General features: G+C 42.3%; 2 protein-coding genes across 2 annotated transcripts in view; one reads left to right on the forward strand and one right to left on the reverse strand.

The window, feature by feature from the left end:
- Positions 1–6,636, forward strand: part of itchb (itchy E3 ubiquitin protein ligase b) — a 34,984-nt gene extending 28,348 nt beyond the window's left edge. Inside the window, exons 20-24 of the mRNA XM_030055175.1 lie at positions 307–427; positions 629–733; positions 1,724–1,820; positions 2,563–2,635; positions 3,637–6,636. Of these exons, the coding sequence (XP_029911035.1) occupies positions 307–427; positions 629–733; positions 1,724–1,820; positions 2,563–2,635; positions 3,637–3,736 (496 nt within the window). The 3' untranslated portion in view covers positions 3,737–6,636. The remainder of the gene's footprint in view (positions 1–306; positions 428–628; positions 734–1,723; positions 1,821–2,562; positions 2,636–3,636) is intronic.
- A 688-nt stretch (positions 6,637–7,324) lies between these two features.
- znf341 (zinc finger protein 341) lies at positions 7,325–23,254 on the reverse strand. The gene is made up of 16 exons (XM_030055174.1): positions 23,197–23,254; positions 22,341–22,451; positions 20,207–20,397; positions 19,837–19,986; positions 18,313–18,651; positions 17,126–17,309; positions 16,663–16,756; positions 16,454–16,544; positions 16,081–16,264; positions 14,353–14,597; positions 13,340–13,548; positions 12,431–12,527; positions 12,004–12,136; positions 11,157–11,268; positions 10,815–10,885; positions 7,325–9,513 (listed from the first exon to the last, which is right to left on the reverse strand). The coding sequence occupies exons 1-16, from the start codon at positions 23,225–23,227 to the stop codon at positions 8,909–8,911; spliced, it is 2,847 nt and encodes a 948-aa protein (XP_029911034.1). The 5' UTR covers positions 23,228–23,254; the 3' UTR covers positions 7,325–8,908.
- Positions 23,255–23,760: the final 506 nt, after the last annotated feature.

The raw sequence follows: 23,760 nt of genomic DNA on the forward strand, positions 1-23,760 counted from the left end.
TTTATCAACAACAAACTTCTCTGCTGCAAGCAACTATAAAAAGTTTTTAGCAATATTTAGGATATTTTCATCACATTTCCCCGTTCGATTCGGTCTTTTGGTTTTGGATACAGCATGAGTCACGTAAAATTTGGATGGACAAATTTCTAGGTTCATTACGTTATGTGGGTTGTGTCACTATTACAGGTGTTTTCATTAAATGTCTTTCAGCTACCTCAAGGTAACACAGACATGGCCTTTCGGTGATTTTTTTTGTCTTATTAGTTGTGTTTGTGTGTGTATTTGTGTGTGTGTGTCCCACTACAGGCTAGTAGCCGAGTGGAGGCTGTCCAGAGGAGTGGAGGAGCAGACGCAGGCGTTCTTCGAAGGCTTCAACGAGGTCCTCCCTCAGCAGTACCTGCAGTATTTTGATGCTAAAGAGCTGGAGGTATGGAGGAACAGTGAACTGGTGGCATTTCCATTTAATTCCTTCAAGTTGTTATGTTGTGACTGCAGTGCGGACTGGAATACATTTATCTCTGTTTCTTTGCTGATTTCATTGAAACTGTTTTTTCCTCTGCTACACAAAATAACTCCACTGACAGTGAAGCGATATCAGATACATTAAAATGAGCCATGTGTCATGTAGGTGATGCTGTGTGGTATGCAAGAGATCGACCTGGCAGACTGGCAGAGAAACACCATTTACCGGCACTACGCCCGCAGCAGCAAACAGATCATCTGGTTCTGGCAGGTCAGTGCACCCATGGTGATTTTTACTGTAATATAGTGCAACACTGGGGGAGGCGGAAAAACAGATAATTTAATTATTTTGACTGGGGAAAATGAGAAATTAGCCAAATTAAATTAATTGCTCAACTAGGAAATTAATGAAACAATAGTTATTGGGTCATGAATCTTGTAATATCATCTCTTTAACATGTTTTGTCTGTTTTTGTTGTTATTGATCCGTTTCACATCTAAGTCATTGTTATTTATGTATTTATTTATTTACAAACATTCATGCATTTTTATTCATCCATTTATCTATTTATTGACCCCGTTTCTGTTGTTAGAAGGTGTTATGTTCATGCTGGTGTGAGGGAAAGCAGATTCAAAACTTTTCTTTAAAAATATAAAATAAAGTAAGGGCCACACAGCCACTTCTTTCCCCAGCTGTCAGGGATAACAGTGCCCATGGAGTTGCGTCAGCGTTGTTGCTATTATTGCTCTTGTTGCCAGGAAACATTTGAATACATTTTTGACCCTGGCCTGTGGTAAACTCAGTCGTTCCTGGGAGCATTGTCCATTGTCACTTACCAAAAATGACTTACCATGTCACCACCCTTAAGGGGGGCGGCAGAACTCATTCAGCAATTTGTAGGCACTCTGGAAACTGCATGATTTGCCAGCAATGATGAACAATATTTTCCACATTTTTCCATGAACACATTAAGACAGTCAGTCCTCATTACATGGTATTAGTAGTACGGCTTTTCGGACACTAGACTTTTGGTTCTTGACTTTCATTATCATTATATTTGAGATAAGTTGCTCTCTGTCTCAGAATTAACTAGAGTTCACCAACACATCTTTCACTTCTCACAGGTTTTCATTTAGGATTCATGTCTACTTCTGTTTGTTACTCATAATTGCTCTGTTAATGTATCTAGGTTTTTTGAATCCCTGGTAAGGCAGGTTTTCTTTCTGAGTGTTTAAAATGGCACGTTGCTCTGACTTGCAGCTGATTAAGGAGATGGACAACGAGAAGAGGATGAGGCTGCTGCAGTTTGTCACCGGTACCTGCAGGCTGCCTGTTGGAGGCTTCGCCGACCTCATGGGTAAAACAACAGCAATATACCAAACCCATTTGAACCTGGCATCACAGTCCCCATGCAGACAATCAGTGCTCCCAGTATGGTGTCTAGATAACACACCTAACCACATTCATGCTCTTGCATATATAATTAATGTATTTCCTTCCGTTGTATTTGACCATCCTTTTTTTAATACAGATTATCAGTTGATAAATAATAATATATTTAATTTTATACACACTCAGAAATATCTTCAGGCTACTTCTGTAGCTGGTTTAAATCACTTTCCATATGGGAGTATTTAAACTTGTTGAAGGTTTGTTACTGTGTGCAGAGATTGTAGTGCCAGTCCCTGTCCAATCCAGTTTCTACCATTGTTACATTTATAAGGGTGTATTAGTTAAAGGCCCCATGAAATGACCTCTCATGACTTCTTCTTCCTGGAAAACAGAGCATCTTAAATAGTGACATCATCCTGCACTAATGGGTGTAAATTAAAATTTCAACCAATAAAACCTTCACAAATCTTTAAACATCCTCTCTCATCCACATTTTGCTTTAAATACTTTAAGCTTTAAGTGTTTTTCGCTCTCAAATTGATATCCTGTTGGTTTGCACTTGTCAGTGAGCCTTCCCTGCACCATGTCCTGCCCAAACATCCTGTTTCAAAAGGAAATGCATAAAATCAAGAAAATAAGAAACTATTTCATGGGGTCTTTAAACTCAGAGCATTCTTGCTCCTACTGACCGGTGTTTGTGTTTGTAGGGAGCAACGGGCCCCAGAAGTTCTGTATTGAGAAGGTGGGAAAAGAGAACTGGCTTCCCAGGAGTCACACATGGTGAGTGTGTTTAGAGACTACTTCTTGTTCTTGTGAGGAATAAGCTTTTATCTCATGTACATTACCATGGCTGCAGCGGGAATCAAACCCTCAACTGTGACAGTACATTGGTCAACTCACCAAGGACCAAAATATATCTCCACACCTTGGGCAATGAAAATATTAAATGTTCACATACAAGCGCACATTCAAGCCAGTAGTGGAGTGTTTCCTCCTTTAGTTTGGTTTGTTTGGCCAGGGGAGCTTTCAAACTCAAGTGTGGTCAGATCACCACCTGAAAATGTTTCTCATCCCTCTTCCTAGAGAAATGAGCTCGAGCTCGATGAGAATGTAATCTCTACCAAATACAAGAAATCCACAACTCCAAAGTGTAAGGGTTTATGGGTATCAGGAGGCAGATGTTGCCATCTGATTGGCAGCACTTTTTATGTTTGGAAAGGCAAGCAAAGCTCTTAACTGGCTCTTAACTGGCGTGAACATCAGAGAAGTCAGACTGGATCCAAATGTCAACACTCGAAGACTCGGCCTTTTATGGACTTTAGCCTCATTTCCTGTGATGTTAACTGCAGCGTTTTGCATCATTACGCTAAGACTGCAAGGGAGCTGATCTGCAAGGGGACAAAAACTGTTCATCAGACAGGACTTAAGACCTCATATTTTTTCCCTCAGTGTAGATCACAACACAAGAAATGATCAGGCATTTTGTGTATGGGTGTAATATCAAACCTCAACACATCAATACTTTAACAAATGTAAAGTGAAAAGCATTAAAAAAAAATACACACAAAAAAAAATAAACAAAAATAAATAAATGCCATTGTCAGTTACTTTGATAGGACGACCTCTCTTATGGATTGTTGTCGTCTTTATACTGTCACATCCTTGTGCTATGAATTTTGGGTAATCCTGCAAGTGTGGGCTGCACCCATCAGACTGAATGTAAGTCTACCCAAAAGATCCAAATACAAAAATGCAGCAAAGTCTCTGTTTTCTTTTCTCAGCTTCAACAGACTGGACTTACCCCCCTACAAAAGTTACGAGCAGCTGAAGGAGAAGCTGATGTTCGCCATCGAGGAGACAGAAGGCTTCGGGCAGGAGTGAGAGAAGCGAGGAGAAGCCCAAGAGAAAACACAGCGATGGATGGAGTCTAAAAGAGTTTAATATCCAGTGTTCAAATCAGGGAGTCTTTTCAAAAGGCGTGTGTTGTTCATGTATGGGTGTGTGTGCATAACTGCTGTCTGCATGTTGTTGAAAAGGAGCTGGGATTTGGGAACTTGCATCTCCCCTGTGTACCTTAACGCTGATTGGACGCGGAAGGCGTCAAAGCCTGATGGGTATATGATATTTTTTTTAACCAAAACCAGACCACTGGAAGCTACTTCCAACTGTCAGTGTGCTCCACATCATGCATGGAAATCTGGAAACCCACCCTTTGTTGCATCTATCGGACACAACAGCAAGATTATATCCCCCTTCCCAACATCATTTGCTCAGTCTCTGTGCCCCAGAGCTTTCCTTTTGTGGAAAAGCTTCTTTTATTTTTTTTAATCCCAAGCCACACATCTGATCATATGATGGTGGGCGGCAGTGTGGCCTTGTGGTTAAACCATCTCATAGTCAGAGGAGCTCACAGCTTCAGTCCCTAAAACTGTTGGAACTTGACATTTTACAGCAAGATTGAAAGAGTGCCCTTGTTTTCAGACTTTGTTGCTTTGAGATTTTTTTCTGGTTCAGCCCCTTTTCAGACAATTGTTTAAAACAAAGGAATAAACACAAAGGGACGGTAGCTTTCAGCTGGTTAATGTGGATCGTGAAGAGGAGTGCTCCTAATTAGTTGGACATAATGCTCACGTGACAGCAGACAATCTTGGTGCTTCAGTTGATATCAAGGAGACATGCCTAATATATATGCAGAGAGAGAGAGAGAGAGAGCCTTGTGCTTTTGGTTCCATAGTATTTGATCTGTGAATCTTGTAATGATTGTGAGGGGTTGCTTGTAAACCCCATTATTTATAGCGGTGGAAAAGTCTGAGGACATGAATGGAACTTGAATAGACCCTAGTTTTATAGGGCCACTCTTATTGGTACAGGATGGGATGTCTAAGGTCAGAATATTCTGGGAGAGTGAAAAATGTTTGTATTCACAAGAGCAACTTTAAAGACGCTTAACAGCCTCCCTCTCGTCCTTTAGGAGGTGTCGGTGTTAAAATGATGCCTGAAGAAACCCATCAGGGGTGAATAAGTATTTTGAAACAGTGTCTCATGGTTTAAGTGCTTGACGTGTACTCGATTGAACGTGTCAACAAAAACGCGAGCGGAAGAATCACCAAATGCAAGTCAAACCAAATCAAATCACAGTTGTTGTTTTTTTTTTCAGTTGAGATAAAATTTTGGATCCATATTTTGCAGAGGTCTAAAAGAAACTACATGTAGCTCCGTATATGTAGCATTTTTAAGGTGAGTCTGAGAGAGCGCTTACCATGTTTCTACTGTCGAATATTTTATAATCACGGAAAATCTCATCTTCCTTGCGTGCGTTCTTGCCCTAGATGAAACACAGTATCGATGGGAAAGATTCATTTATAAATCCATGCCAAAAATGTGGTGAAGTCTCTCCTAGTGTTTTGATTGTTCACTTCACACATTTGATAAATGTTTCACTTTGGTAGAAAATCAGCAGCAGTCGACCTCCAGCAGTAGCATCTTTTAGGATTTGGTGTCACGGCCACCATTCAGGATCTTTTTTTTCCTCTGATTTCAGTATTGATAATTGCAAAGATGACACTTTAAAAGAAACATCTTGGACCCAACGCAAAATTATACGAGTCTAATTTTCCTTTTTTGTGTTTGAGGTATGATTTTAGGGAGGATTCTCAATACAGTGTTGATTATGGGGCAGCCAGTTTTATCAAATGCTGGTGTGTTTGCACAAAAAAAAAAAAAAAAAAGCAAAAGCTCTACCAGTGTGAAACCGCACTCGCTGTGCCCACAGATAAACTCATCATCAGCAGCAGCAGGTTGGCTTTATATCTGACCAGCATTAATATAACAGAGCTTAAGAAGATGGTTAACCCCTTGTGGGAAAACGTGGCGGTTTGGTTGCCTGTTTTGGCGTGGCCTTGTGAAATACTTGGATTGGTTACACAGCCGTCTCTTTCGCTGGAGATCAGGAAGTGTTTAGTGGGTTCGAGACCGGGTCTGTTCTCGCACGAGCGATTGGCTTACTGCAAATTTCTGAAACTTGCATAGAGTAAGCATTGAACGAATCACTGCACTGCACTGAAGACAGAAGGCTTGTGAGAGTGGAGCACCAGATTCAGATGTTGTGGGTTTGAGAAACCGCAGCTCTGGGATTTTTTTTTTTTTTTTTTTTTTTTTTTTTAACAGTGCTAGCAAATCTGAGATCTGGTTTTCCTCATGCGTCTTTGAGATTGTCTTTGTCCTTTGGCTTCAGGTAGCCTGATTTCCACTCAAGATGACCAGAGCTCGCCAGGCCTTACTCAGTATCCGTCTCTTCACTCCCTCCAGGAACTATTTTTTTTTTCCTTTTTTTTTTTCTTTGGGCTTAATGCTCAAATGAATGAATACTTGTGACCCTGTGCTATGTTGACCTGGCCCCGCTAAGTCCCTCTCTGTCTCTTTTGGGGAATCATCTCAGCACCAGCGAGGAGACTTAAGGTGATAATGCAAGGGTCTCATTTTTGAGGATATCAAGGCAGGGATTGGGAATAACCACTGAGAATAACCACTCAATGTGCAGTAATAAAGTGGATTATACAGAACGTATCATGATAAAGAAGGAGAAATGGAAAAACAGCCTCAAACTGTCGCCCATGCAGCAGGCCCTTAAGAGGAAGCGTTGTTTTAAATCATATTCTGGGGTCGATCATGAATTAAAATCCCAGGGATGTAGTAGAGAAGCAAATGTGTAAATATCATAATTTATGTCGCATTGCAAAATAAAACCTCTGGTCCTTTTTAATTTTTTTTTTTTGTTCTAGCATCCTTTTACAACTAAACCGCTCTCACTCTCCTGTATATGATAATAACTTGTAAATGGTGTCAATAACAAATTCATTTCCTTTTGTAAAAAAAGAAAAAAGAAAGAAAAAGCAAGGTTTTATTAATAAGAGGTTTATGGTAACACTCTATTTTCTTTTCCCTGTTTGATTTATGATGTACATGAAGGATGTGTAAAATAGAAATTGTTCACCTTAATAAATTAAATCAACAGGTTTGAGCGTGTGCCTTTGATTAATAACGCCGTTTACCAGCCTGCACACATTTTCAGTGTTTTATGAATGTGAATGCAGTGTTTGCTTTTCCCCACCAAATGCAATGCTGATGAAATGGAAGTTCACCTCGGTGTCAATTGAATCCGAGCGAGCCTTGCACATTATTTACATTCAACTATTTCCTCTGAGTATGAAGGAGGCTTTAGTTTATTATGTTAGATAATGTCAAAATATGTTCAAAATGCAAATTCCACCTCTGGGTTGTGAGTAAAGTTTGTATGCAACCAAACAACACAACCAGTGTCATTTAACATTACAAGACCCCCAATTTACAGCACAAATAAGATGTTGTAATTTTAATAATTTATGCCAAATAATTAACCCCTAGGATGTAACAAAGCATTGCAAAGCCCTGAATGCACAGATCAATATGAAAACCATGGATGCTGCCTGCTTCATGTCAAGAATAAGAGACGGAGACAGTCCATTTATTTAACAAACCACGGAGCGTAACTGAAACACAGCTGGCTGACGTTGCTCTCCTTTGTAGTCCCAGTGAAATTGCACAAGTGTACTTAAAAAAAATGTGTACATTTTAGCAGCAGCACAATTTTCCCATTGGCTCAGAGTCACATACAGAGGTCATTTCAATGTGATTTCTATCATCCGGTTGTGTCTGGACATGGACTGGCGACTTCTTGTGATGCAGGTGTCAAAGGGGTACTGTGCATTGTGTTCATATTTCGGAGCTTATTTTGGCCACAACACTTTTTTTTTTATTCGTTTTTTAAAGGAAAAAAGCCACCCTAATACTGTAACACTATAGTAGGAGAGCCATGTATCCCCCTGTTTGATTTGGTGGTGTGTGTTTCTTGTTTCGGGCCAAAGGTCTACTATGTGATGTCATCTCCAGATATTTCCGGCAGCTAAAGTGGACTTTGACAGCAGAAAACGCTGCGGTGATCTAAAACGCGAACAGTGACTTCCTCGGAATCAAAGAGCAAGGGCTTCTTTGTAGGCCTGCCATGTTCTGCTGAGACAAATCCACTGAAGAAGAGGCGGAGACACCACCTGAAACGGCTTCAGACGTGCTCCGATCAAAGTCAAGCTGATTATAACAGCTCATCACAGAATAACTCGTGGAAACTGAACATCACAGGTTAGCCATGTATAACAAAATAAGAGGATCAGAGGAGGGTTTTGCTCTCGGTGTGAATATATTTCTGTGGATGAACCGGTTCCCATGTGCCACTCTGCAGCAGAGGGTGCAACGAAATCTGTAACAGCATTAAATATTGTGATTATTCCCAGCAGCACAGTTCATATGATGTGCTTATGCAGAGATCCAGCAGGACTCTGGATGCTGGCTGCTTCCTTCCATTGGGGTGGACGTCCTCCTGGCTAAAATTCACAAAAATAGCAGCCTCAATCCGCTCAGATTATTAAAGTTAACAGGAAAAATACATTTTTTTAACAGTTATTTGATTAAAACTATCAACTGTGTGCACTCAGTAATCATACTGGCATTTTAGTGTCAGAAAGCAGTATGTGCAAAGTGATGCTGAACCTCCTGTGCGTGGATTAAGGCGGTTATTTTTAAGAATGTTAGTCAGTGCAGGAAGTCCAACTCAACAGCAGGAGGCTGACAGGAACTGAAATAATATCACATTTTTCAAAATGGGTAAACTATCCCTTTAAAACAAGATGGGAGTGCGCCTCAGAGAAGAAAAACATACTTAAACTTTTAGCTTCCATTCATTTAACAGAAAACCATAGAAAAGAACAAGTACCTTATACATCAGGCCCGCTGTTTTTTTTTTTTCTGGCAATAGAGAACATTGATGAAAAATGTCCCCAAAAGCAATTCATTTACAGAGACCGTAAAAAAATACGTGTACAGTTTAAATAGCGTTTTAATTTAAAACAAATCAAAATAACTCATTCCCAGGTGCTGACTTGGCAGTGTGTGACTCAGTCTGTTAGTTGGTGCACGTCCAGGAATCTGCTCACAAAGGCGATGACGCAAAAACTGCCTGGACTACAAACATGGCTGCCGCAAGCAGTTTTGACTGTCACTCTGCATCTGCTGCAGTGTCTCGGCGGCGCCCTCCACCCCTTCATCCCCCTCTTCCCCTCTGCCCTCAGGCTGCCCCTCCATGGCGGGGATGGACATGGAAGCCTGAGGGTCTTCACCGGTCCTCCTGCCCTCTCCATCTTCCTCCTCCTCCTCCTCCTCCTCCTCCTCTTCCTCTTCCTCGTCCCTGTCCGCCTCCACCTCTTGATCGTCGCTGCCTTTTGAACCGTCGTCTTCCCCGCCGCCGTGTCCCGCGCTCCTGAGCCTGTGCGCCTTCCTCGCCAACCTGCTCCGCCTCCTCTCGCCTTCTCCGTCCTTCTCCTCCGCCATCGCCGCTCCTCCCATCTCCTCTCCCTCTGTCTCGGCCCCCGCGGCGCCCGTCCCACTCCCGGCTGCGGTCCCAGCCGCGGGGCACTTGTGGTCTCGGTAGTAGCTCTGCCTGGTGAAGCCCTTGTTGCAGGCGGAGCATCTGAAGCGGTAGTTGTCCGTGTGGGACTGCTGGTGCTCCAGCATGTGGGCCCTGCGGCTGAACGCCTTCTGGCAAAACAGACACTTGTAGGGTTTGATCCCTGCAGGGGAGAGAGGTCTTTGTGAGACTAATGACTTTTATCACTTTTGTTACAAATGGGCCGGTGTCGCCCACTTAATTTGTACCTTAAAGCGACGGTAAACTAAAATATATCATTTTTCATTATAATGATTATAGTCATCATTTGGTGTAGCTAATGATCATGAAACCTTTTCTGCACATACAGAGGTCTGTCTGTTGATTTCTCCTGAGATACTGAATGTCTTGTCAGGATCTTCATGGACAGCAGCCATTTTGACATGAAATAGCAGGGTAAACACAGGCGTTGCTGATGACGGTAATTAAGGTTTCATTCCATTTCGGTCAACCAGAGCCGGGGTCCTGCTGTTGCTCATGCTGGCTCACTGGGAAGAATGTGGTGCACTGACATGGAGCGCAATTTGAAATCGATATCCTTAGTGATGCCTGCGCTCACCCTGCTATTTCATGTCAAAATGGCTGCTGTGAAAAAAGTCTAAGGGCATCACTACTAAACACAGCTGATAACGTAAATGCAGACAGCAAGACTGACTGACTAATTATAGCAGGATTCGGATCCATTCTCATTTCAGTTCAGGCTTATAATCTTATTTCTGAACAGATGTAAGAACTTGAAGACACAACAGGACTGCATGTGCAATTTAGCAAAAACTGGAGGAAAGGCCGCTGTTCGACATACTGACTACGTCTTATTAGTAACTGCGTGAATGCCATTTTGTTGAAATCATCTGCTGGGTTTGCTTTTCTTTGCAATCACAGCTAGAAACCCTGCAGAGAGCAAATACTGAACTCTTCTCCAACTCGCTGTTCCACCCAAAACACATCACTGCTTTCACTTCAAATTTAAGTCAGACTGATTTCCTGACCATGAATGCATCCCCATAGGATCTGGAAACAAGTTGTTATCTCTATTAGGTTAAAAACAAAACCAGTCATCTAATGGCAGAAATCCCAGATCCGGTTCACTGCCAAAATCTAATCAGCTGTTCCCTGGCGCCTTCCTCTCCCTTGGTGATGGGTGTCTACTAAATGTGTCAAGAAAGGAAACCTCTTTTGCACATATACCTGATGTGAAATATGAATGGCTGTGACAACGATGTTATCAGGAGTAGATTTGGTTTCATTTTCCCCCCTACCTGTGAGAAGGTCCTGCTAAAGGCTCCACACAGTCTATAAATATAAGTACATTTTCTCCATAGCATTGATGTAACTTTGTTTTGAAAAGCACCTTGCCAGTCCAAATGACATTCAATTCTTTGATAACACTATTAGCATAATTATTAATTGCTGTTTTTCACTCACCAGAATGGGACAGTATGTGCGCCTTCAGTTTGTCCGGTCTGTTGAATTCTTTAGTGCAGCCTACATGCGTCCTGAAGACAAAACACACGGAAACTATGTTGAAAGTAGGCACCGTGGAAGAAAACAGATACATGAAAGAAAAGGAAGGATATAATTTGACAGGGAAGGAAGGAGGGAACATGAGGAAAAAGAAAAAGGGACGAGTGGATCACGAAAGGAAGGAACAAAGGTGGAAAAAGGGGAAATGTACATAGGTAAATGGTAAATCTAACTATCCCTCCATAGTTTGCCATCATCACCTCTCTAATTAAATATTCAGTGGCTGTTTTTAGAGAGTCTCACCTGAAGGGACACTTGTACTTCTTGAAGGGTTCATGGATGAGCATGTGTCGCTTCACTTTGTCTTTCCTGTTGAACGTCGCCTCACAGAGGGAACATTTATACGGCTTTTCACCTGGAAAACACAGCACGGCTTCGGCATCAAACTCACACCTTGGCTTTGACTTTACGGAACTGTTCCGACACTAATTCTTATGGTTTCATACCATTCTGGAGCTTTGAGACGTTTTCAACTTTTGGGCAGAGATACACACAAACTGTGGACGGTTCTGATTGATGGAGATGGCGAACAAGGTAACGAGTCAGTTTGATGTCCAACAACTTTGAAGATGTTACTCTGGTTCCCGGAGGAGAAACCGGAGCTAACCCTGACACAAACTGAGCCAGCCAAATGATCTAACTATTACCTTCCAATGTTAACTGAACTTGCAGGCTAACTGGAGTGGCTGTGTTGTGCTGGTCAGCAGACACGGGGTGCATGCTGTTCCGAGATCGTCTGGGAAGACCTATTCCTAGATCCTTTAGAAGCATTTTTGAAATTCATCATCTTTATGTGTGATAATATATTTTACAGTTGAGCAGGGTGGAGCTGAGGAAGCAGTATAGCTCATTCTGTTTATTGCAGCATTTTAAAATAATAAGTGTCTGAAAACAAGGACTTCAGTTTCAAAACTAAAAATAAAAAAGTAAAATGATCAATCTTTCCACTTTTGCATTTCATTGTAATCTAGAGATAAAATGAAATGTGCTTAGATGATGCAAAGTCAGGTGGAATTTTTCTTCAATAGCAGAAATGTTATCCTGTTCTGTGACTTTAACAAGGTAAGAGCATCGTGGCAGCGTTTCAGACCTGAGTGAATGCGAGTGTGCAGTTTGAGGTAGTGCTCCGTCTTGAAGGCCTTCTTGCAGATCTGACACTTGAACCTCCCCCCGACGCCGTGGGTGGGGAGGTGGCGCCTGAAATACCTCTCACATGGGAAAACCTGACGGACCAGGGAGATGATAGATCAGGAGAGACTGCAACAAGCTCTTAAAATGTGACGTAAAATTTAAGAAGAAGCCGTGGGACAAACCCCTAACACCCCAACTTGGGATCAAATCTGTGTCAAAGATGTGGGGGTCAGTCAGTTTGGAAGGGGGATTCACAATATGCATTACTGTGTGCTACTATGTCCCTTGAGCCACCTGTAACTTGTATGTTTATCTTCGCTAGACATAAAACACAACATTTCAAGACATCCGACAGTTCCAAGGTGTGTGTGTGTGTGTGTGTGTACCTTCTGACAGTGTGGGCAGGGGAAGTTGTGTGACGCGGTCAGCAAGTGTTGCTCCAGGGCCTCCTGGGTAGAATATTTGCTTTGGCATTTCACACACCTGAAGACCGAAGCAACATATAAGCTATAAATCACGTGGAAACCAGAGGTACATTCAAACCGAGAATGCTTGGCGCGATTTATACAAACTCAATAAAAGCGTTTACTTCTTTAGTTGGGATTGTTTGGCCAAGTGAGAATAATGCCAATTGAAATCAAGTGGCATCAAATAACCACACCAAGACACATGTCTCAGTCCTCTAATGAGGATATTGTTAATGAGGAGTGAGGAAGGAATCCAAACCAACTACAAGATTCAACCTCACAGCACAAGGGTTTATGGGTATCAATAGACAGATGTTGACATCTGGTAGCCTGGGGTTAAGTGTGACTGCACTCTATCTCTGGAACACGGAGGTAATAATAACATGTTCTGTTGAAATCTGCAACTCTCTACTCCATTGTCTGTGGAAGCTCCCAGTCCTCCAGGTTATCCACTGGACTAACCACCCTGACGATCATTGTTCACTCCTGGAGTCAGGTGACTCCACCGACACAAATGGCGGTCGTCACAACGGGGAGGAGCACTGATGAGCCAGTAGTATCAATGACCTGGATAACATCCCCACACTGATTAAAGACCTGCGACTCCCCACCAGTCTATCAGAAGGGAAAAGGCCCCTTGGATGAGAAGTGAAACTTCTACAAACAAGTCCAGTTGACCTCATTTCAACTCTCCATTCACTCCCCAATACACGATCACAACGAGGCATCAGTGTCTCCTCTGTTACATTCTTTTATAACCTGAACTATGTAATTTTTGCTCAAATTGTCTCAGTTTCATGGGCAGATAAGACATGTGGATGCCCTGACCTGTAGACGGTGGTTTCCTTGCGTGTGTTCTGCTGTGGGCAGAAGCAGTGGGAGTACTGGTGGACTCCCAGTTCAAACAGCGAGGGGAACACTTTGCTGCAGAGGTGGCAGCGGTAGGTCAGCTGCTCCTGGTGCGTCCTGATGTGCTCCAGGAACTGGTCCAGCTTCTGGAAGGTCTGGGAGCAAGACTTCAACACACATTTATACACCTGCAGAGAGCCAGACATGCTTATTAATGTTCTCATGTAAGAAAATACAAAATCCTCCCAGCACTGCTTATCAGTAGCTTTTGGTATATATATATATTTTTTATCACTCTCTCTATGCCTCTGTCAAATACACACACTCATGCATGCAGACATACATGCACACACTCACACATGCACGCACATTTGCTGAAACGAAAGACAAAATTTGCAATTCAGCTTAAAATGTAAATAACACACCTCTGACAGAACCGGTTTATGTGACTGGGCTGTTTGCTCACCACAAAGCCAATTGCACAGAAAAACCACCACATTTTTAAGACCTGTATGACTGAACTGAAGGTTCCGAGGGTTAAAATGTTACATTTAAGACCTGGTGAGCCACTGAGTTTAGATAATATAATTAAAACATATTTAGACCAGGAACAGTGGTAAAGCTATATATGTCCCAAAAGATCTGGATGTTGTAGTAACTGATAATAAATTGTATAACAAATTCTGTGATGATCTCTTAATATCATTGGACCCATCCAAATGAAAATCTTGAACACTTAAATCAATGGTTTAATGTTTTCCGACTGGGTCCATAATATTCACAGTGACAGGGGATGGGCTTTAGTTAAAAAAATAAAAATTGGAATAATACAGTATCACACATAATACAGGGTCAGCTATTCAGCAGCAGCCCTGGAGCTGATAGAAACTCAAGCTAGAGGACAGCAAGGAGGATGCTTCATGAATTGGGGGTTTGAACGTCGGCCCCTCTGCCTCCCATAAACACACCCCTCAAGTTCACATTAGACTCACCTGCTCCCCCTTGTGTTGGGTCAGGTGGGACTTGAGCTGAAAGTAGGTGCTGAACTTGCTGGCGCAGAACTGACACTGGTAGGAACTGTCTATGACCACGATCTGTTTGGTCTGTGCTTGGCTCTGCTGCTTCTGGCTGGACTGGACCTGGGACTGGTTGTGTCCGTTCTGCATGTCTTCCCCCTGGCTGCCCTCCGGATCGCCTCGGCCTTCGGTGGTCCTCTCCTCCGACTCCCTTGGAGCTTCTGCAGTCAAGCAATGTAGGTATAATAAGGGCTTAATATGATGCTGGTAGGGGGCTTGCGATTTCAATACCAAATTGAAAAGTGATTAAAATGAGCATTACATTTAGATTTAGTATTTGGAGAATCGCAACACCCTTAGTTAGTTTAGTTAAGAAACCCAGTGACCAGTGGATCCTCATATTCCGTTTTTGAGTTTAATCACATCATGAAGAGGTTCATGAAAACAGTTTCACCTGAATTAGACCTTAGTTACTCTGAGCATAAAACAGGCACAGTTCTCTACAGTTTTTTGTCACTGCAGGGGACAGAGGTCAGTTTAGTAGTTCTGCCAGAGTCTGTCCTCTGAAGTATTGTGGCAATTTCATTAAGTGCTGTGGAGTGAAACTGTCTCTTTGAAACCACAAGGCCTTCATAAAAAGATAAATACAGGGCAAACATGTTATGATAAGAAATACAGAGACTTAATCACTGTTAATGCATGTCCTTTAGAAACGGAACTGAGCAGAATTGGCATCGTATGGGGGATTCTCCAATCGCTAATGGGCCAACTGGCAGCCATCTGGGGAACCGACCAAATAACTTGTGGTGTTTCTTGAGCATACTCTATCTGCACTGGTAATTTGAACTAAGACACCAACTATTTGATACTGACCACAAGATGTCGCTGTTGCTCGGATTACCAATGTAAGGAAGTAATTAGCCAGCACAGAAAACCGGCACATTTAGTATAGTTATGATGTCAGCCAATCCTAATACGGTGCGTTATTGTTGACAAATCTGTTAAATAACATGCTGCCATCATCCAACCTACCAGATAAATCTACTTCCAAAATCAAAACCAGCTCCTGTTTCCTGAGCAACAAAGTTATATTATCAGTTCCTTCACTGAATTTTTGCTAGTCCTGTGACAGCAGACCATGTCTTCCATTAGCCGTGCGTCAGGCCTTCACAATGACCCCCAAACTCCTCTACTGAGATGGTGACATCAATAAATGTGTACAACTGGTGCCTTGCTAAAGGGAATCACCCGGAAATACATGGAACTGCAGAAGAACCAAAGGCCCATGTCGATTCTACTCAATTTTATTTGTATGATCTGTCCTTACATCAACTTATGCTCACAAGCTATGACTTGCCACAAAAGGTGCTGCCTGCATCCTTTTGTGAAATAAGGGTCTAAATGCATTTTATGATGTATTTAGACCCTGTTTCAATATGAATTTTTATGCTGCCATGATAGCACATTGTGAAAATTTTGTGGTTCTTTCAGTTGACACATAAATATCCTGCATGTTCCCCTCCATCAAATGGCTGCTGGGTCATTACGCAGCACAGCTTATGAACGGTGACAATATCTTATGTTAAAATCTTTAACACCTGTTCTGTCAATATAATTTTCAAAATCCAATTCCACCTGACAAAATAGTCACATGGTAACTTCCCTAATGTCACAAGTAAATGTTTCGGCGTGTGCTGCCGTTACCTCTTTGCGCAGCCTCTTCTTCTGTTTGTGATTGGCTGCTGCGTTGCTGCTGTGGCCCCTCCTCTTCCTGTTCACCTGGCTGCTGCTGCTCCCCGCCCCCCTCTTCCTCATTGGACAACACCGGCACGACCTTCACCGTGATTGGTAGCCTCGACACCGTGCTGGCCACACCCAGAGGCCACACCTTCGAGGGAAGGAGAGCTGTTTTATTGTGCTGTGTTTGTTATGATGTGTTCATCTTACATGGATATAACAGCTGGAACTACATGATGCCAGAGTCTACTATCTGAGAACTGGTATTTTCTATGAACTGCTGCCTATCCCAGAATTTTATCATTAAAACATAGATTGATTATCTGAATCTGTCCAGCACCTTGTGGGTCTGCATGTGCTTCTTGACGTTGGACTTCTGAGCAAAAGCCCGGCCACAGACGATGCACTGGAATGGTTTCTCTCCTGTGTGGCTGCAAAAAAACCCATAAATAAATAAATTGGAGGGGAATTGAAAGAATAGGATGAAAGTATATTTTTAGATGGCTGCAGTCAATGAAGCTATAAATGAGATGTTGCACTGCAGCTCACCTCCTGATGTGCTGCTGAAGATCAAAGTTTTTGGAGAAGATTTTGTCACAGAAATTGCACTTCAGCTTTGGACCTTTTCCTTTCAGCTGCTCTGCTGTGGAATGAAATCCAACATAGATGTTAATTCTAACGAGACATGAGCAGTTGTCATCATACTGTCATACAGATTTGTTGTAGAAATGATCAATACGACGTGGGCTGTCTCAGCTTCAGTGGAGAGTTTGAATGTCCCATGATAGTCTAAATATGGTACTGTATCAAGGGTTTTTGCGCCTTGCCAAGAATAAAATTCTGGAGGAAACACTTACTACTTGTAGAGTTTGGACATGAAATGGTCAAACTTAATTTGACACATAAGTACAAAATATGAAGTATCTTTTTCCATTGTTTCAAAATTTTGGTAGGATCCCACAAGACCCAGTTACAAAAACTCATGACCCCTTCAATCATAAGGCTCACAGACCTGGAACTCCGTCAGGGCCTTTCTTGCTGTTCCTCAGTCGTTTGGGGATGATGACCTTCTCAAAGTCGCCCAGCTCCGACAGGTTGGCCGTGATGCTGCAGGTCTTGGTTTTGGTGCCCTGCTTGCCAGGGCTGTAGACAGGTGGAGTGGTGAACGACTGGCTCTCCACACATTGACTGGGCACCTGAGGAAGACAAACTCAGTCAGTGGAGAGTGTGTTATTCTGTATCTTGAAAGTCTCTTGGCAGTTCATAAGCAGAGTTTAATGAGTACAGCCCAGTCAGAACACAAGGCCTCATGGAACCACCTTGGACAGAGTACACTGTGTGTATTCCCAATGAAATTTCGCAATTATTAAAATGCTGGTATGCACCTCTGATGATATGTTCCACAGGACGATATGAACAGAAAACAGCCATGTAAGCACCGGGCTCCAACTCCAGGTCAAATGTAAAATTCCCAGACTCTTCCATGACTTTTCATTATTAAAATGTTGAATTTCCATAACCTATTTAAACTTGTCATGACAATTCTATCTTAACCCTTTATAGGGCACTCATTGAAATACTTTGAAATAAAAAAAACAACCCTAGACTGTTATTAGAGAACATGACAGGACTTTATTACTTCTATAAAATTTTTCGAAAATTTTCATTTTGTAATAGAAAATCAAAGCCATTGAGATTGGTCAAATGCCACAATCATGTGACCTGGGATGTAGAGCGATCTTTGCTGATTGGCTGGGTGAAGACCAAATGATTATTGAACTGACTGAGACAGGGGATGGGCCTGATATGTAAAATTTCTGAAATTACCAAAAATAGTCACTTGCCCTATAAAGGGTTAACCAAAATTTTAACCACACTTCCAATTCAAGTTTACAATCTGTCTTATTCTGTTTGGACAAAATAGATACCATGTATTCAGTGTCTTATTTTCAGTGTACAGCAGGAGGTGGAAACAGTAGAGAATAATATTGTCTTTGCTGAATAATTTTATTTTTTTTGTTTATTTTTTTAATTGGGTTGACAAAATTCCATTATATTACATGATATAAAGTTCCTAATCTGCTTGAATTGAATACATACAATACTTGAATACATCATAATTTTCCTTCTGTCCTCTCATGTCAGAATTTAATGTGCGGTGTATAACACATTTACAACAAGCCAGTAAGCTCTGCTCACCTGTACCGGCTGGAAAGGCTGCAGGCCCAGCGTGTGGATCTCTGCACTACCGCCTCCGGCCATGTGGGGCAGCGTGCTGTAGACCTGAACCACTGAGTTGCTATGGCTGGCGGGGACCTGGGAGGACAGGGGCTGCTGGGGCTGCTGTCCACTCGGCAGGGGGTGGGCCGCAGTCTGGCCGGAGGGGAGGGAGTGGGGGGGCTGCTGCTGCTGCTGCTGTTGCTGCTGCTGTTGCTGCTGTTGCTGCTGCTGTTGGTGATGATGATGATGGTGGTGATGGTGGAGGTGGTGGTGATGCTGGAGGTAAGATACACCAGCTGTGTGCATGCTCAGGTTACTCTGAGAGAGACAAACGAAATAAGGACAGGTGTATCTGTTAGGGCTGGGACGATATGCCCATGTCATTAGCCAGTACTATCATGATACTTGGGCTGATTCAATATGTATTGTGATTTCATATTACGATTAATGCCAATTTTTGTTTGCTTTTTTACCACTAGACCATGGGAAAAAAAGAGTCATATTTCCAAAAGCAAAGCATGTCAAGTTTTTAAGTATCGAAGAACTGAATTACATCAGTTCAGGAATCTAAAAAACTATGTAAAAAGTGTAAAGGCAAGAATCACAATACTTAAAGGAATTGTCTGTTTTTCCACCTGTACATAAAAACCTTCCCACTATGTGTTCTCCCAGGACAGTTCAAATTTTGCTCTGCACTGCTAACGCATGTTGTGGTGTTATGTATTTAAGGTGGAGCTGCTAAAGGTAAATACTGCTGAGTGATAGCCAGTGGTCTGTAAACACACCAACAACAGGCACCGTGGCCAATAAGCTGTGAACATCTGGGGCCAGTATTTAAAAACTTATCCTCCATGATTAAAGTAATCTGATAAATCTGAAAACTGGGTATTTCCAAACTGATTAAAAAGTCTCTGATCCTTAAGATTTAGACCTTGATTTCGTAATCAAATCCCACCTTTCACTGGGATTATATACTGTTTGGAGTTTTTCAAAACCCAAAGTCCTGATCCTGTGATATTTAGATCATTATTATCCAATCTGATAATGTTTTTAAAAAACTGGCCCCTGTTGACCGGCCCCACTCAACAACTCAGTGCTGCCCCCTTGTGAATAAGCAGTTTATGACGTCAGGTAGGTTCGAGGACGCTGACCAACATGTGAGTGCTGCAGAAACAGTAAGCTTGTGTGTTGACAGCTTGCAATAGGATTTGTGTACTTTGTATTAACTAAGAATATCTGAATCCGGTCCAGATATACCTTTTATTTTTTTGGAAAATCTGTGGTTGAAGCCAATTTAGATTCTCCTTGACTGTCTCCCTGTTCCTATGTGGTGGTCCTGAGTTGATACAGCTCAAGCTAAACTCCTCAAACTGCGTTGCTCACACTACTTTCCATGAATTTCTCTCTTTCAGGTGTGGATTTCAACATGACTGCTACTTTCCGGGTTTTCAAAGACCGGGATGATCCCTGACAACTGGACTACCGAAGGCGGTTGCCTCGTACCTGTATGGGCGTCTGCATGGCGGCCATGGGCTGCTCGATGGAGGTGAAGGCTGAGATGGCCGACATGAGGACATCGTCGCTGACCAGCACATTGCCTTGGACCAGAGTGTGTGTCAGAGGAGAGGGGGGGACTGTGATGTAGGTGGACACCTGGTGTATGAGTGGGGAATAATACACACACACACACACACAATCACCATTATTATTGGTTAATGAAATAGGGCAGAGTGTACGTGTTATATACCCACAGGTTAAAAGAGCTAGTGATAATAACAGTTTGGAATCATGAAATGATAACACTAAGCTTTAATTATGCAGCCGTTGTCAGAGCACAGTTAGAGGAGAACAAAAATCTGTCTTCTGTCCTCACCTGCCTGTTGGTGGCAGTCTGTGGTCCGGAGCTGATGGAGGGGACGTGGGTGTAGGCGTTGGTGGAGGCCAAGGACACCGTGGACAGAGAGGGGGCGCTAGACTGGCACTGCTCCCTCTTGTGGGTCATAAACACCGGCAGAGAATTGAACTGTTTCTTACACTTGCCGCACAGGAAGACGTCCTCGTCATCTGAAACGTGGAGCAGAGTGTGATGGAGAGAGGAAACAACAGGCTGCCCGTGCTGCTGCTAAGGTTTAAGGGCAGATTCCCAGACAAGGCGGAACTTAAAACAAGACCAGGCCTTAAGACTAGGTGTGTGATGTCACCACCCACAGAGAACAACAGAGAATAAGCTTTCATGAACTGGTTTCAGATTGAATCACTATTGTATGATCAGCTGGTGACACAGAGTAACAAAACTGATGTTTGTCTATAAGGATTATTAGTTAAAATTCAAGTTAGTGTGTGCTAGGGAAAGTGAGTGCACACAGGTCTGGACTGATGATGCTCAGAAAACCGGAAACGGATCTAGAAAAGCCCTGAATTGTGTGGAATTAGGAGTAGAGACAGGGTTTGGACGCTGTTTGTCCTCAAACAAAACATTAATCTGAAGTGAAAGGATATGTTCACTTTTTTGAAACCGAGTGACCATCTCTTCGCTTCAGTAGTGATCCTGATATCGATCCCACAGTTTTTGCTCTTCCAAAACGGGAAGCTTGGCGTTTAACAATGCTCTTCTGACAAAAGGTTCACAAACCAATCATTAAATCAACAGAACTGCTCCATTTGAAAAAGAATTTTGAAACAGAACTATTTCACAAACCAAGCATTTCCTTTCAAACTATAAACTTCAGCGGTGTAGCTACCCTCTGCCCAGCCGGCAGAAAACAAGTCCTCAAAAAATACTGCTTGTTAACAAATGCCTGGTTTGTGAATCCTTTTTCAGGAGAACATTCTGAGATCGGATCAAAGAGTATACACCGATCTTGCTGCTTCAGAAAGCAATGTTGTTACTGAAGCGACTGGGGAAATGACGGTCTCTGTATCTGAGGATGATGCCAGATAATCTGTAGGGCCTCCATTCCAAAACAGCAAAGTTGTCCTTTAAACCTGCTTCTTTGGCAGTTTAATTTAAACCTTCATTTACTCACATTTACTACAAACACTAGAAGATCATTTAAATCTAGATTCATCTTAATCTAGGGCTATTTCAATCCATGACCCAGACAGTGAATTAGAGGTATTCCAGTTTAAAAGGGTATCTTAGTCTGCATCTAGGCATAATCCCTGTCTGGGAAACCACCCCTTGTAGTAAAGCACACTGTTTCCATATAAATAAAGCTCCACTCTCTGTCACTGACTGCTACAACAGGTTCAAAATATTATCTAGTTCATGGAGGCTCTTTCATTTCCACTTAGTGTTTGGAAGACCTGTCCTTGAAAAAACTCCCCTCTGCAACATGTGAGGATGGGACGGGATAGGATTTTATCACAGACCGCGATCGAAAAACACAAAACAAACAAATCGGAATAATTAAGAATATCCTCATAAGCGATGATGTCTAACTTGTTAAGCTAAGAGTCCTATGTTGACTTTCTGAGTTATATATGCGATAAAAATATTTGTCTCGTAACATAATGTAAACTGATTCCAGTATGTGCCATTTTAAGAATATTAATCAGAATCAGGACCAGAACCAGAAATATTTTTTGATCCCTGAGGGGAAATTAGGTCAAACTCTCAAGACAAGAATTAAACGATAAAAAACAGAAAAAGACATAAGAAACATAAACAGCTGCCTTACAGAATTGGAAAAAAATGTGCATTTTGGTATAAGCTGTATCTAAAGTATGTGCATTACGTCTATATATGTACATTAATCCTACAAAATATTACAATAAATTCAGAAATAAGAAATTGAGCATTTGTAAAAACATATCCCTGTGTACACCAGGTACACACAGATACAGTGCACTGTTGATTTGTTGTCAAGTATTGTCAAGCATATCTCGGTGATTATCAGGATGATATTGTCAATCGGAATTATTTTGGCCTGGTTACCTGTGACGTGAAATGTTCATATCGTCCCATGCCTGGCTGCAGTTTATGGTTTTGTATTTCGTGAACATACCCATAGACTGGATGGTGGGCGTCCCAGAGACGGTCTGGTTGTTTGGGTCGGGAACTCCACCTTGGCCGTCCAGCAGAGACTGGACAGCCAGCACTGTCTGGTTGTCCATGCCTGGTGCAGAGGCAGAGCAGCGTTACTCTCAGAGATTGGAGCTGTGCAGCGTGGTGACTCAGGCTGAACATGAATCATGTCTTGAGAGCTGCCTCAGGGCTGTTGTGCTCAATATGCACAGATCCACAACCAGGCACTACTGCTGAGGGCTTTTACACAATTTGAACATAGTAGATGATATATCCTGTGATGCATATTAGAAAGACACCATACAAATCTCACAGCATAATGAGATGTCCCAATGGGATTTAAAAAGCATGCAGCATGGTAATCTGATTAAAAACTACCTATTGCACACCACACTGGTCCTTATGACAATGTTAGAGATAGTTTGGCATACAAAAAAAACATTTTAAAGCTTTTGTTGAACTCCATATACACACTACTAATTTCTCACATGAATATGACAGTGATTTGTGGTTGCTGGGGCCTGTCACCACACTAAATCTGCCATCTGAACAACAACAGTACATCATGCCCTGCTGGTATGACCAGAACATCATGCGCAGCCCCCTGCATCTGCCTTTTAGGCTGTGCACAGCTGTTTGTTTGTTTGTTTACAATCTGAGTCACCCCCTCCCTCCTCTGGGTGTGTTTATAATTGAAGCCAAATACATATCATTTACAGGCATTTACATTGGTATTTTTGCACAGCCAAACAGGCGTGGCACGTTCGCTTTACTCGGAATTCACGTTTACGTTTAATCTAGTTGTAGTTACGTGGTAATCAGAAAATAATCCGTACCTTCAAGCACTTCAAATATTGCCTGCGCCATCTTGTAGTTCCTCTGCTGCGGGATAGGCGCTCGATTATCAGCGTCTGCGTGTTGCAATGGTGATGCGTTTATTTATCATAGGAAAAAAACAAAAAACAAAAATAAAAAGGAGTTGCCCACGCGTTGCGGACCTCGTGGCTACCATTTGAAGCCTTAAGACAAAATTAATTAAGCTTTTTTATGATCAGCTTTTCACACATAACACACTTGCGCTTCGTACAGCAAACCAAATACTGTAGCGTTGGCCACAGTAGTTCTGATTGGCAAATAAGTCATGTGATGCAACTGTACATAATCGTTTATTCACTTTAAATAAAACTCGTTTTTTGTGATCACAGCTCCTAAATTACAGTGGCAGGACGCGGCTTTCTGTAGTGTCCTTGTGTCGGGTTTTCCCCACGGGACGTAAATGTATCATCGGATCGAAGAAACTGCGCTCAGTGACAAATGATTGACAGCTGTGGGAGCCAATCAGAGACAGCTAATCCCGCTGTCCGGAAGAAACTGCCGCTCGACCAATGAGAACCTCCGGA

This window comes from Myripristis murdjan, chromosome 7, assembly GCF_902150065.1.
Source record: "Myripristis murdjan chromosome 7, fMyrMur1.1, whole genome shotgun sequence".
Taxonomy (NCBI): domain Eukaryota; kingdom Metazoa; phylum Chordata; class Actinopteri; order Holocentriformes; family Holocentridae; genus Myripristis; species Myripristis murdjan.

Bases quoted from the DNA above. Each gene is read 5' to 3' on its own strand.
- znf341 (XM_030055174.1), bottom strand. From the start codon at position 23,227: ATGGCGCAGGCAATATTTGAAGTGCTTGAAG. The intron at 22,452-23,196 runs GTACGGATTATT...CCTCTGCACCAG, and splicing joins AATATTTGAAGTGCTTGAAG to GCATGGACAACCAGACAGTG. The intron at 10,886-11,156 runs GTGAGACTCTCT...TTTTGTCTTCAG, and splicing joins AAGTACAAGTGTCCCTTCAG to GACGCATGTAGGCTGCACTA.